We start from the raw sequence: 13,395 nt of genomic DNA on the forward strand, positions 1-13,395 counted from the left end.
ATGCCCTCTAGCATTACAAAAGAGGTGCTCAAGAGTGAGTGTCTAAATATATACTAAGAACTTGTGTGTATGGGTAAAATGCATTTTACATGAAATGGCAGAAAGTGCCTCCGAAAAAAAAAATATTACCTTTCAACTCTAATTTCAAGTGCAGTTCCACTTTTCGAGTTTTCTGGCACATGCTCTATTCGTAACACAGTATCCAAAAAGGTAACTTTCACTCTTCTTAGAACTTAAAAGAGAAAACAAAAAAATACAGTGTAGACTATTAAGTCAAGTTACTGAATGATTACTTTCGTAACCTTATTAAATTTTTTTTTTATTTTAAGCTCTCAATATTTATTTCAGTTCTATTTCAAATTATCAATTGAGTTTAATAAGGTAACAAGACTTCAACAGACAATATAAACCCCTATTGAAAAACCAATATGTACATCCATAGCATACAACTGCTCTCCAAGGCTCAGACATTTGAGCGAGTGACAGTTCAAACCAAGTTTTCCCGTAGCTCAGTGTGGATGATCCTCAAGGAAAGTAACACCTTCACTGTGCACTGTGTCTAAACTGCTGCCTGGACTGAGTAATTCCACCTCTAAATGGGACTTTAAACATTTCACTTAGCTCAGACATTTCTGCACGAGGTTCTCCACCACATAATGCAGTCATAAGCCCTTAATTTTATCCACTTAGAAAAATCACCTCCAACAAAAAACAGTTTCTGAAATATTTCTATCAACATGGTGTGATTATGGAGATGCATACAATGTAACAGGTCAGCTTTGCATAAACACAGCTGAAAATACATTCTCCATTTCTCCTTCAACAGCATCACTATTAGCAATTGATTAATTACACAGCCATCTCCAAAACCAAGACATGCCATCAATCCCTCAGGCACAAATTTAGCTGGATTTATTCTGGTGAAAACAAACACCAACTTGCCCTGAAGCAGAGTTCAATCTGTCCACTGAAGGAAGTATACAAATATTTTAGGAAGTAAATGGGGCTTTTTGCCCCACTTCAAAATCAAGATCACTTGTTCTGCATTCCTCTTTAGATTTTACAAGCAATGCTAGCAAGTGAAAATTAGTCACATAAGTCAGGACAGTTGAAATGCCATTTTGTAAAACTGAGACACAACATAAATTAAATCTCAGATGTTAATTCAGATCTCAGTAATTGATTCATACCTGTTTCAATAGTTTCTGCAAACTTCTCAAGTCCTTCAAAAGGCTGGGACCCTTCTCCTTGTTCATCTGTCAATTTTTGGCTAAGACACTCTTTTGCAAGCTGCATACTACTGGTCATAAAACTTGACCAATACATAGGCTCAGAACCAGATGCTGTGGAGTAAAATAAGTCTTAATAAATTAAACATGAACTTTATGAAACTATAAAAACAAAACAGAGCAGTACATTTGGTACATACAGAAAAGAGTTTCTACAGCTTAGTAAGAAGTTATACTCAGAAACAAATTTAGTTACAATCTCTCATTATAGACTTTACTACTTTAAAATTAACATAATCTATTTATACTGCACTGGTAAAATTCTGGTATATGAAAACTCAGTATAAACAAGATGAAATCAGGTAATCAACAGTGTAATCAATTTTCAGAAGTGGTTTAAGTAATTTAACCACTTAAATAATTTCTGGAGGTTTTTTTTACTATATTGGTATGTCTTTGTAGGCATAATTGGCAAAACAATGTAAATCCTATTTCTAAGAATTATTTCAAATTTTCTTATTCCTCTTGAAACATATCCTGCATGGAGAAACACTAAGCAAGATTTAAAACGTTACCTTAACATATTTAAAATATGTTTTAAATACCTAATACAGACCTGGCATAGTAAGTAAAACACAATAAAATCCAAGAGTACAGCAGGTATTAAGCTGAACAAGTTTTTCAACAGCCAGATTAACTTAATTGACAGCACATTCCTATCAGCTAATGCCAAGGCCATTGTGAGCAAATACTATAAAACTATGGATTAGAAAACTTAATCAAATTAAACTATCACACTCTAATATAGGCAGACAAAAATAAAACTAGCTCAAATACAAATGTGTTAAACAGGCAAAACATTTGAGTTAAGCATTCAAGTCTGGAAACATCCACATGGCTATTAGATGTGTGATAAAACCAGCACTGTGGGGCTTTTTCTAGACTGTTTGGTCTATTATAAAACACTGTACATCAAAGAGAACTGATTGGATGCAGGTGAAGAAATAAAAGTTTCTTCCTAATACTACCATTCCTTCAAAGTAATAATCTTACATCAGAAAATAACATAGCTCAAAACTTAATTCCAGTTAAACAACTAAGGATGAAATGTAGAGTACACGTAAGCAAGTAAGTCATTTAAGGTAACATGCAAAAGATGAGAGAGATTTTATGCATTTTTTTCTTCTTTTTATGTTAAAAAAAAAAAAAAGATATCTTCCATCTTCTCTACACTACAAGAAGTATAGCAAATCAAAATCCTTCAGACATTCAAACAACTTTCACAACTAAAAATGCACTGTGTTCCACAGAATTTGTGGAAGTTTGATGACCAGTAAAAATTTATCACCAGGGCAATCTAAACTACATCAGTAACAAGCATCTGGATACAGACAAGCTAGAAGACCTCAAGACAATCCTCTCAACATTATAATCAAAGTTAGTATGTATTTAGAATGCTTAAAAGTCATTATTTCAAACAGTAATAGCAATTAAATTGCACTTGTTGTTCTCTAAATATACAAGAAGATGCAACTTTTAGCCTAGAGTAGACAAAGAAAGCCAGAACCCATAACTTCCCCCTCCAGTCTTACACCATGATGCTGTCTTGCTGCCACCCAACAGCCATCTACTAACACTGACTCAGAGCACTGCACAAACAAAACCCAAAAACTGCAAAAACTCCTTCCCACACTTCTATTTCAATGGGTCTGAAACAACTTGGAAGACATACAACAGTAGGAACAGCAAAGCATTTCAAGTTATTTAACACAGCAAAAACTAATTGACAACCAACTCACAAACACCTGACAGTTTCTTTTTTTATTAATTCTCTATCATTAATGCACGAAAGCTAAATTATATTTTAAGTAAGGCTAAGAAATGACTAAAGCAAGAGTAGACTTTTGACTCTGAAAAACTGTAAAGAATCTTCTTTTCTAAAATCAAAAAATAAGCCTACCTAGCCTTGGTCTTGGCCTGAAGACCATCTCTAATCCTTTTACTTCTAATGCACAGTTATCCTGCAGCAACGACCCCCACGGGACAGATAAAGAAATTGATTGGATAAATCCATCTGTGACTTCCAGAGGTGCATCAGCAGACTCCAGGATCTCGTTAAGACACTAGAAAACAACAAAATCACATTTCAAAATCTTAACAATTTTTAAAATCACATCCATAATTTTACATCTAACAAATAAAACACTTTGATGATACTAGAAAATTAGACAAAAAATAGACATCTTCAAGTATTTCAATTCCATTGCAATTTCACACTACTTAGCTTTCAGAATTTCTCTGTGGTGGCTGTATAATCTGTATTTTTGCACTATTAAAAAAAAATCTGCTAACTTCTCTTATAAATACTAGAATACTAGCAAAAGTTAATCTGTTCCTTCTTTGGCAGTACTTAAAGAAAATTGAAAACAAGCTGACAGTAAAAGCACAAAAAGTAGCTAGTTTCTATGATAGGAATACAGTATCCAATTTCAAAGTAAAGTTCATTTTTGACTTCTCTGTGATGGAACAATGGAGCCAAACAATCCTCCCTTGCTGTGTCATATTTCCATTTCTAAACTGTATCTTTATAGTGGCATTATAAACACTGCTAGCATCAAGTTGCTCAAAGTATCATACCAGCTCTAATGTCCTAATTTAGGATTTTCAAGTTTTCCACAATCCTCAGAAGACTCCCTTGTTGCTCTATATAGGTTTCATTACATCCATACACATGAAACATATTCTTCACACTTAGGCTAATAAAAAAGTGAGTTCCTGTCTGTGCTTTGATTTTAAAATGTAGTTAAAACTTAAGTTCTTAGGAAGTACTTAGGCTGCTTTAAAGAAATAAATCCCAATATTATGCACATACCAAATTCACTGAGTGCAACTTTCCAATGTAAACAAGACTCTACTAAAGATTGTGGTTGTAATAGGATGCAATCTTTAACTGGCAAGAAAAAGTGTGGGTTTGACCTTCCTGGGTTTTGAACAAGGCCACTGATTTTACCTGAGAAAATGCATAAATTCAACATCCTAAGTTTTAAAAAAAATAAGTATTTAAAAGTTGTTTGCCATTTTAATTGTATTTAAAATGATATTCCAATTATATAGAATAATTTAAAAATAAAGAAAATAACTTTTCAGAAAATTAAATTTTAATTCTTATGTCTCCAGGTGCAATTTTCCCATCATATTAACTTGTTGCTCTCCTTATGCTCTTAATAACCTTGCTTTTACAATTTTGTTTGCCTTGCATGTTCAGCTTTTCTAGTTTCTGTTCCAAAGTCCACTCAAGCAGTAAAAAAATACATCAACTTTAAAGAAACAGAACATGAACAGCTCTACAGGGAAATGATTTAGGAATCAAATATTCAACTAAAATTCAGTGACATTAAAATTCTATAAAATAAATAAAAGCTCAAACATATCTGAATTTATATTTAAGTATTATACACGTGGCAATAGCATAAGGCAAAAATAATTATAAGAGATGAAAACTGCATTTCAAAATACCACAGGTTCACTTAAATTACTTGAATGAATTTACAAAGTCATTTGCTATAGCTGAAAGCAAGCTAGCTACTATACTTTGAATAAATCTGACTCAGATGTCTTTTTGCTATCCATATGCATAATGCTAAAAAATAATGTATTTTAGTACACTGCTTATTATTTTAAAATAGAAATTTACTATCTAAAAGCAAAAATCTAAAGCACTCTTGAGCTAAATTGCTTCATAAATAGGCCAGCTGTTCCTGGAAGGAAGTAATTAGAGCATTCCAAGTGAAATTTTAGAACTGAAGCACAGCCTTCACATCAGGACTTGTTTCCATATTATTGACCACAAAAGTAGTATTTAATGTACACTAAAATTCAACCACAAACATCATGCATTACATTTTGATTCTTCTGAACATCCCCAGCCCCAAAAGACAAAGGCATTACATTAATAGTCCCAGGAATTCCTACATATCGCTACAATCTAAACACACACAACGTTAGCTAAAGTATCTACAGTGCTGAGATGAACAGAAAGTATCTGCAAAAATGGATGCCATGTAAAAATGCAGTCATCCTGGTGATTCATTGAGAACAAGGTTACAATGACTAGGGGGAAAAAAAGAGCTGTAGTACTTCCGTGACATCTGCTTTTGCAATCTGTCATACGTGAGAGTCACGTGCAGAGAACCTCAAACATATAATTGTTTACAAGTGGAACAGAAAGATGTTGATCCACAAATGGGGAAGACCACCTAAGTATTACAGCACATTCATTTCATCACTGTGTATACGTTATTCACACTTCATTTAGTACCGGCCCGTAGCTGCTTTGTTACTAAGTATTTTACATTTTAAATACCATCGCTTTGACTCGCAAAGAGCGCTCGATGCCCACTAGAGGGCATAACAATTCAATTAAAGCGAGGCAGCCTCACCGCAAGCCTGCCACAGAAAACAAGCTGCAGACACAGCCAGGAAAGAAAAGAAAGGAACAAACAAGCATACAACAAAACAAGACCACTCTCAAACACTGGTAACATTGAGCATTTCTGCAAGTGTCTGTGCCCTACCACTTTCAAACGTATTTTCACACAAACAACATTACCTGCATTTCACACAAAAAAGCATTGCCTGAAAACATCATATATTCACAAGTATTTTAAAATGTACCCTGTGTGGCCTAATACCAGTACATGCTCTAGCAAAAATGTGGTTTGGAAAACATTAAAGCAAAGGACCTAGATCATCATCTACGCTACCCTGCAAGTCAGTGACTGATTCACTACAGTGCTTGTCTCCTCATGACAGACACTCGACTGAGGTAAGAATTCAGTAACACTGGCAATTAAACCAAGAACATTTACAAAATGCTACAAACACAGTAATCCAAAGGTCTATCTATCTCTACAGTCTGTTGGAAACATACACACCCGTGTACAGATACATACATATAAAAAAACCATACACACCAGGACTAGAGTATGGCAAGCCACCTGCTGAGCAAACTCCAGCTGAAATCAGCTTTCTTTTTGTCAACAAGTACTTTCTCCACTACAAGACGAGGGGACAATCTTTAGAGATCTACACTACACAGACTAAGGTCAGCATAACACTATCATTAAGAACCAAGATATCTCCAAGACAAAGCATAGATACCACGGGGATTACTTTGTTTTCACCATCTCTAGCAGCCAGTAAACATACTCCTCATTAACTACAGGGATTTCCAGCAGTTTGGGCTACACTAGCTCGTTCTCCCTGAAATATCAGCAGCTACTGCCTTCTTCCAGTTTTTGTTTCCTTTCTCATAGTCAAAAATTATGCAACCGAAGTATGGCTAGAAAAAAATGTAAGTGTAATAAATGCGAAGATTTTTTTTTTTTTTTTTTTTTTTTTTTTTTTTTTTTTTTTTTTTTACTTAAGTGCTAGCATATCAGACAACAGTTCCTTGGATTAAATGCCAATTATGGCTATAACTCTTTGCATAAAAGAGGCTGGGTATTGAAAATAAAGTGGGTGGCAGCCGGGGGCAGGGAATCAGCTGGTCCCTCAGACGCAGCAGGAGCCGAGGGGGTGAAGCGCCAGCATCTCTTACCCATTTATCCAGAGGGACCTGCGTCAAGGAGCCGGTGCCCTGGTAAAGATCCAGGCTGAGCTGTTCCAGGCTGAGCTTCTCCTGCAAGAAGTGGCCCAGGTACCTCTGCAGCAGGTACCTGCAGGCTCTCTTCTTGATGGACTCCGAGAAAGGCCACGGCATGGCGGCTGCTGGCCGGGCCCGCGAGGCCGGGCGGCGGGACGGGGCCGGGGCCGGGGCCGGGCAGAGGGAGAGCGGAGGCGCGAGGGAGCGCAGCGGGGCCGCCGGGCCGAGCCTGGCCCCTCGGCGCGGGCTGTGGCGGGGGCTCCCCGCTGCCGGGCGGCACCGCCGCCGCCCCTCACGCCCCGGCGGGGCGGCACTGCCCGCCCTAGGGCGCAGAGGCGCTGACAGGCAGCTCCATCCTCACTCGGACACCGCCGCCATCTTCTCGGCGGCGCGGGCGCGGAGGGGCCGCTGCAGCCGCGCTGCGAGGGCGCCGGGGTGCGGCGGGAGGGCAGCCCCTCCCCGTCAGCTGTGCGCCGCCGGCGAGCGCGGCCGGGCCGATCGCGGCCGCTCGCCTCCCTCCTCCCAGCGGCGCCCCGCCGACCACCGGCACCGTGACGTGCGGGAAGTGGCGTTGCGGGCGGAGGAGGCGGGGGCGGAAGCGGCCGCGGGAGGGGGCGGTGCGGCCGGAAGGCGTCGCGCAGCCGGTGGCGCCGGGGCCGCCTCTCCGGGGAGCGGCCCGGGAAGCGGCGGGGAGGCGCTGTCCGCGAGCGGGGCGGGGCGGCGGCGCGTCCGGAGCCGTGCGGGGTCGGGCGGCGGAGCCTCGGCCGCCCGCCGGCGCTGGTGGGTGCGCTCCGGGGCGCGGCGGGGCTGCGGTCCGCGGGAGCGGGAGGCTGCGCAGCTCGGTGTCCAGCTCCCCTGCTGCCTTCGGCTTCTTCGGAATTTGTTTGTAGGGCGAAGGTGGGGTTTGGCACGAGGCGGTGTAGTGAATGTCCCGCACGTTGCGGGTCGGTGATTGGCAGCCCCCATTTCCTCCTGGCAGCAGCGCTCAGCCACCGGAGCTCTCGGGCAGCGTCCCCGGGGCTTTCCCCGCTGCCCAGGCGGGTTCCAGGTCAGCTGGGGCCTCCTGGCCACACCGGTGCCCGCGGGGCACTGCCGGAGCCCGGCCATAACCCCCGGGGCTGCCCCGTTTTGGTACCAGCTGCTCGCAAACACAGCAGCCTGGATCTCTGAAATGTATCGGCTGCTGTGCGTTTAAGATGAACAGGGGTTTTATTCTTTAGTGGCTGTAACAAACATTTGCCATTAACCCCTAAAGTCTCTGATAACTGTTTTAGTTTCACAGACTTTATTAAGTCTTCCTTAAGTTCACCAACAGTAGGTTTTTGGTTTCTGCTGCTGTTGATTTCACTTTTTCCAGGCGTGACTTGTCTTCCTCCTATATTCTGGATCAGCAAAAGGCAGACTTAATGACTTCTGAATCGTAACGGAGTCTTATACCACAGAATGCAAGTTAACTTGCCTAAGAAAAACTAGCTTCAGTGATACTGATACCACTTTTAAATGTTCATGGAATCTTCTTCAGCGTTTGTTCTGTGTACCTTGGGTTTGAGTTCTCTAGACTGTCATTTCAGGGCTTATGAAAGTCAGTGGGTCTCATAGTCTGCTTTTGTTTTGGACAATGTTAAATATATCTGTTTAAAATACTGCTTGTGTTTTATGGTGTTAATATATATTGAGTGCAGTGGCATAATAAATCTAAAATAAATGTTTCTGTATGCAGAATGGAGACTGACTGCAATCCTATGGAGTTGCCCAATAATACAGGATTTGAAGAGGATTCTGATTATAGAGACTTCGAAGGAACAGATGTGAAAGATATGAGACTAGAAGCTGAAGCTGTTGTAAATGATGTTTTGTTTGCCGTCAGCAACATGTTTGTGTCAAAAACCCTTCCCTGTGCAGAGGATGTGGCATATATCAACGTGGAAACCAGGGAAAGGAACAGATACTGTCTGGAACTCACTGAAGCAGGACTCAGGGTAAACTAATTTGTTTATAATTTCTTAAACTTCTTTGTTTAGGAAAATGACTATATTGAAAAGGTGCCTAGAAAAATGCTTCACTGACAGCCATACATAATATGATAGAAAATGAAAGTCCCCTTTTATGAAAGCCTGATCTACTTGTTTTCTTCTAGAAGAGGGAACTTTAGCTAGTATATTCCAACAAAGCAAGAAGGGAAGTTAATAAAAAACCAGGAATTTATTTAAGACACAAAATGGTGATGGTAGAATCAGCAATTTGGTACAGGTATGTCAATCTTTGGGTTTCTCAGGTACCCAAAGAAGTCAGCAACATCTATACAAATTTTTTTGCACCATTTGTAATTTTTGTACAGGAGTATAGATGTGAGACTTCTTTTCAAAGGATGTATTTTACTAATATTCTGAGTTTTGCACAAAAGGTATTTGAAATTGTCTTAAATACTGTATAACCAGTAATCTCCATAGCAGAAAGCAGAGACTGCGATTTAAATCCAGTATTTTTTGTTCTGACGTTACTGTACTACCCTGACAGGCAAAATTAAATGTTGTGCTTCAGGTGCCAAGGTGATCATCACCACAGAAATTTAACCACCCAATTCTTTGTTGCAGGTAGTAGCTTATGATTTTGATCAGACTGATGACAGACTGCAAACTCCATATCATGAAACTGTCTATTCCTTGTTGGACTCTCTCAGCCCTGCATATCGACAGGTGTTTGGAAATGCATTACTACAAAGACTAGAAGCTTTGAAGAAAGAAAGTCAGTCATGATTTACCCAGATATGAGGAAGATTTAGTGCCAGAAGGAATTCTTAGTATGAAGCACTGAGATCTTCCTTACAAACATCTGAAGCTTCATTTCTTGCATTAAAGTCTACTTCGTGCTAGTACATTATTATATAACATTTACATGTTATAATAAGTATATTATATAACATTTTGCTACCGTGGATTTGCATATATCATACTGTTATTAAAAGCCACTTTGATAAATTGCAGAAAAAAATTCTTAATTTTACCTTTTGTTGTAAATGAGCGTGTAAGTTGCTCCATACAGTGTTCAAAAACCTTGGTCTCTTTTCCAAGTCTTAGTATTCAAAACTAAAAAAAATAGAGACTGAATGTTATAGATATAAGTTGTAATTCTTTGTGTGTGTGCTTACTGATAATACTGATAATTTTCATGCCTTCTTTTTAAAATAGAAAGTAACTACATCCTCTACCCAGTTAATGAAAAAATGACTGGAAAACTTCTGCAAAGAATTCCTGCTGATTTGCTGTACATAAATCTGAAAGTTGTCAGCTTTGTAGCTAGAAAGATGATTCTTCAATAGTTGAGCATTGCTTATATAGTGGTGGCATTCGAGTTAAAAGTAAGGCTCAGCATTAATTGATCTGTCCTTGTCTATGGCAACCAGCAAGCTCCAAATAATACACGAGATGAACTGCTTATATATGAATGTATATGGTCTGAACCACAAATGATTAAGCACAGAATTAATGGGCTACACATTTCCTAAAAATGAAGTTATCTATCCTATAAATATGTATACTATACTGCAACAGTTTGAGAGGCTTGGAAGGATTGTTTACTATTTTGAATGTGTGTTTACATGATGTACAGGATATACTCAAGAGTATTTTTGCTTCAGTCTTTACTTTCTATAATACAGTACTTTGGTACTCCCAATTCTCACGTTTTCTCCCTTAATGTACAGTATCCTCTCCTAATGAATACTAAAATAAGCACTGTAACGTTAATTGCATTGTATTGGTTTGAAACCAAAGGCTGTATGAAATTTGCTAAGACTAATACAAGCTGGAAGATATAACTTGTATTTTCTACTTAAAAACTGGTACAACTCTCTTTATAAATCTATTGTTCTGCTATAACTTTTCAAGTATGTACTGAATGGTAGACTTTTTAAAAATTAGAGTTGGATAGAAATGCTCGTACAGTTGAACTGATGTTCTGTGACATTCATGCTTTTTGTATTCTTCTATTATTCTGTATTTGTGTCTTTATTTAAACAATCCTGCCATTATTCTTCGATGCTTTTGTACATTCAGTAGCTTTTTGGAGTCACACTTAGGGATTTATAGGTTCTGTCAGATTCCAGTGACTTCAGTAGGGCTGTGTTGATTTTTACCTGCTATAGGTTAGTCATATGGATCAGACAAGCCTAGTAGAGCTTTTGTAATGGCTTTGGTTTAGCAATGTGCAACTATGACAAGACAACTGTAATTAGTGCTTCTGTTTTCAAGAGCTTAATTTCATTATTATTATCTTTTTGGGTTGAAACTTCTGAAACTAGTCCACTGCCCTAGGGTATGCTTCCATGCTCCAAAAATTGTTCATAGGCTCTCTTTTGCACACAGGTCTGTGGCATGTGGATAGTCCTCTGTGAGGAGAATGTACTTTTGCAAATTTATATTTGAATATTTTTCCTTGCAACTGATTTATTTGTTCAATTTCAATGACTAAAGAATTAAATAAATGGACTGGTGCATTGAAGTTTTCTTTTGTGGGGTGGAGCTACTGTAGAGTGGGAAGTGAACAGCTGAAATCATCATGCCCTTAGAAAAATCTTAAATAGCTGTTCAGTATTTGGAAAACTGATTGCAAACTTGTATCAGCTGAAACTTAGTCATGAAACAACATGGTAAGGTATGTGATTGTGAAGGACTTGGAGTGTTAGAAATGCAAGTGGAAAAATGTTAAAATAATGTTTCTTTACTGAATTTTTGGGTGTTTTGTTGTTTTGGGTTCTTTTTTTTTTTTTTAATCTTAGAGGTATTAACCATTATTCTGTGTGCTTATTATAAGCACACTTTAAAAACAGGTATTTTGTAGGTGTTTAGAAGGTGTAGAAGAAACTTGTGCCGTTTCTTAAACTGCATTGCAGTGTTAACCCAAAAGTGGGACGACAGTGTTATTCCACCACTTCTGGGGTACTGAGGATGAGCTCCAGTGCTCGTCCCGGGGCATTGCTGCCGCTATGGAGGGAACGTCTCTGCAGCACTGAGGAGGGACAATTTCAGGTCTCCTTCAGCCGCCAGTTGTTTTCCGTTCTCCGCAGCTCTCAGTAAGAGCTGCTAATGTAGCTGTTAGTCCGTGAATCGCCGGAGCACGGCACAGGCTGCCTGCTGTCGGAAAGGACGCTGACAGCCGAATTAAAATCTATTTTGGTCTCGGCAGTGCCGCACAGCGCGGGGCCGCTCGGGACGACGTCCCGCACGGAGCGGCCGCGTGTCCCCGCCCCGCCGGTGCCCGGGCGGCTGCGCCCCCAGCGGCGGCCGGGGGAAGTGCGCCCCCGCCGGTCGCGGGGCAACGGGCCGCGTCCCGGGCTGCGGCCATGGAGGAGGCGCCGCCGAGACCCCGCGTCTTCCTCAACCACCTCGACTCCTACTGCGGCCGCAACATCGGCCAGGTGACCGCGGGGCCGGCCCGCGGCTGCTCCCGGCCGCGGCTCCTTTCTGCTCGGGCACCTCCGCCCGCCGGCGAGCCGCGGCTGCCCCCCGGGGAGCTCGGCCTGGCGGGCGGGAGGGTCGGCTGAAACAGCTGCTGAGGAGAGGCACCGGAGCAATTAAAGGGATAAGATGGAGTAAAAATGAGGAGAAAAATAAAGAGTTAGGAGCAGGAGGTGTGGAGAAAGCCGGTCGGGAGAGTTCAGGCAGCAGCTGGTCGCTGTGGAGGGCGATAACAACTTTCCTGTGAGGTAACCCCTGCCTGAGGACTCCAGGGACTCGGCAGCACCTTCGGCTTTGAGGCCGAGGACACAAGCCGAGACAAAACATTGCAGCTGAGGCTGAGCAGTCCCGAAGGTTTTCCCTTCAATGGGAAGCTGTTTCTGAAGCGCATTACCAGCGACAGGGGCAGGGCTGGTCAGCCGGTGCTAGCGCCTTCTGGAGATCACAACGGCAGTGTAGGGCTCAATAGATATTTGTTTACAAACTATGTGTCTTGTATATTGCAGTATTTATCCTCTTGTGTTGTTGGGGCGACCCTTGAAAGCCCAGAAGACGAAGAAGAGGAGGGAGATGAAAATTATTCCGTTTTTGAGGATTCCACAGACCCAAAGCGGCAAGTCTATGAAATAGTGGGTACTCTTTCTAAGCCAGAGAGTACTCATCCACGCTTTGCAAAGGAAATTTATGCAGTAAGTATGAGTCTGATTTTAGATTGCCTTTAGACAGCATTAGAAATATTGCAGGTCATGTGAAATGATCTGCACTAATGAAATGGTCTTCTGTTCCTGCTGAAAGCTGTATATGCCTGTTTTATTCCTTCTGCTTCCTAAATGGGCTCTGGCTTCCTGTCTACTAGGTCTGGCACAGCAAATAGTAAAAGCAAGGAAATCAGAAAATAGATCACGTCCTCTTCCTAACATATTAAAAAAAAATCTATCTTGATGGTCCATTGTTCTGCTTTCTTTTTCTCTCAAAGCTTGCACTTCAAGTATCTCTTTTTGTCTTTTATCACCATTTTGAAAACAGTGGTGCTGGAATCAAAGTTACTGTACCCCTTAACTGTTCA

General features: G+C 40.8%; 3 protein-coding genes across 9 annotated transcripts in view; 2 read left to right on the plus strand and 1 right to left on the minus strand.

The window, feature by feature from the left end:
- ATG2B (autophagy related 2B) overlaps window positions 1–7,074 on the minus strand; it is a 40,866-nt gene extending 33,792 nt beyond the window's left edge. For all 5 annotated transcript variants that reach the window (XM_056492254.1, XM_056492252.1, XM_056492248.1 and 2 more), the window contains exons 1-4: window positions 6,829–7,074; window positions 3,190–3,352; window positions 1,191–1,343; window positions 130–232 (exon numbers count right to left, since the gene is read on the minus strand). In XM_056492254.1, coding sequence (XP_056348229.1) covers window positions 130–232; window positions 1,191–1,343; window positions 3,190–3,352; window positions 6,829–6,990 — 581 coding nt within the window. In that variant the 5' untranslated portion in view covers window positions 6,991–7,074. The remainder of the gene's footprint in view (window positions 1–129; window positions 233–1,190; window positions 1,344–3,189; window positions 3,353–6,828) is intronic.
- Window positions 7,075–7,501: 427 nt separating this feature from the next.
- Window positions 7,502–11,373, plus strand: GSKIP (GSK3B interacting protein). 3 transcript variants are annotated; one of them, XM_056492255.1, is made up of 3 exons: window positions 7,502–7,770; window positions 8,594–8,852; window positions 9,468–11,373. In XM_056492255.1, exons 2-3 carry the CDS (start codon window positions 8,595–8,597, stop codon window positions 9,627–9,629), a joined length of 420 nt encoding a protein of 139 aa, XP_056348230.1. In that variant the 5' UTR covers window positions 7,502–7,770; window position 8,594; the 3' UTR covers window positions 9,630–11,373. The 3 variants fall into 3 exon arrangements, with proteins under 3 accessions (XP_056348230.1, XP_056348232.1, XP_056348231.1); XM_056492257.1 differs by having other exon boundaries at window positions 7,502–7,657; XM_056492256.1 differs by having other exon boundaries at window positions 7,567–7,653.
- A 772-nt stretch (window positions 11,374–12,145) lies between these two features.
- AK7 (adenylate kinase 7) overlaps window positions 12,146–13,395 on the plus strand; it is a 28,417-nt gene continuing 27,167 nt past the window's right edge. The window contains exons 1-2 of the mRNA XM_056492700.1: window positions 12,146–12,289; window positions 12,836–13,018. Coding sequence (XP_056348675.1) covers window positions 12,215–12,289; window positions 12,836–13,018 — 258 coding nt within the window. The 5' untranslated portion in view covers window positions 12,146–12,214. The remainder of the gene's footprint in view (window positions 12,290–12,835; window positions 13,019–13,395) is intronic.

This window comes from Oenanthe melanoleuca, chromosome 5 (assembly GCF_029582105.1).
Source record: "Oenanthe melanoleuca isolate GR-GAL-2019-014 chromosome 5, OMel1.0, whole genome shotgun sequence".
NCBI classification, from domain to species: Eukaryota; Metazoa; Chordata; class Aves; order Passeriformes; family Muscicapidae; genus Oenanthe; species Oenanthe melanoleuca.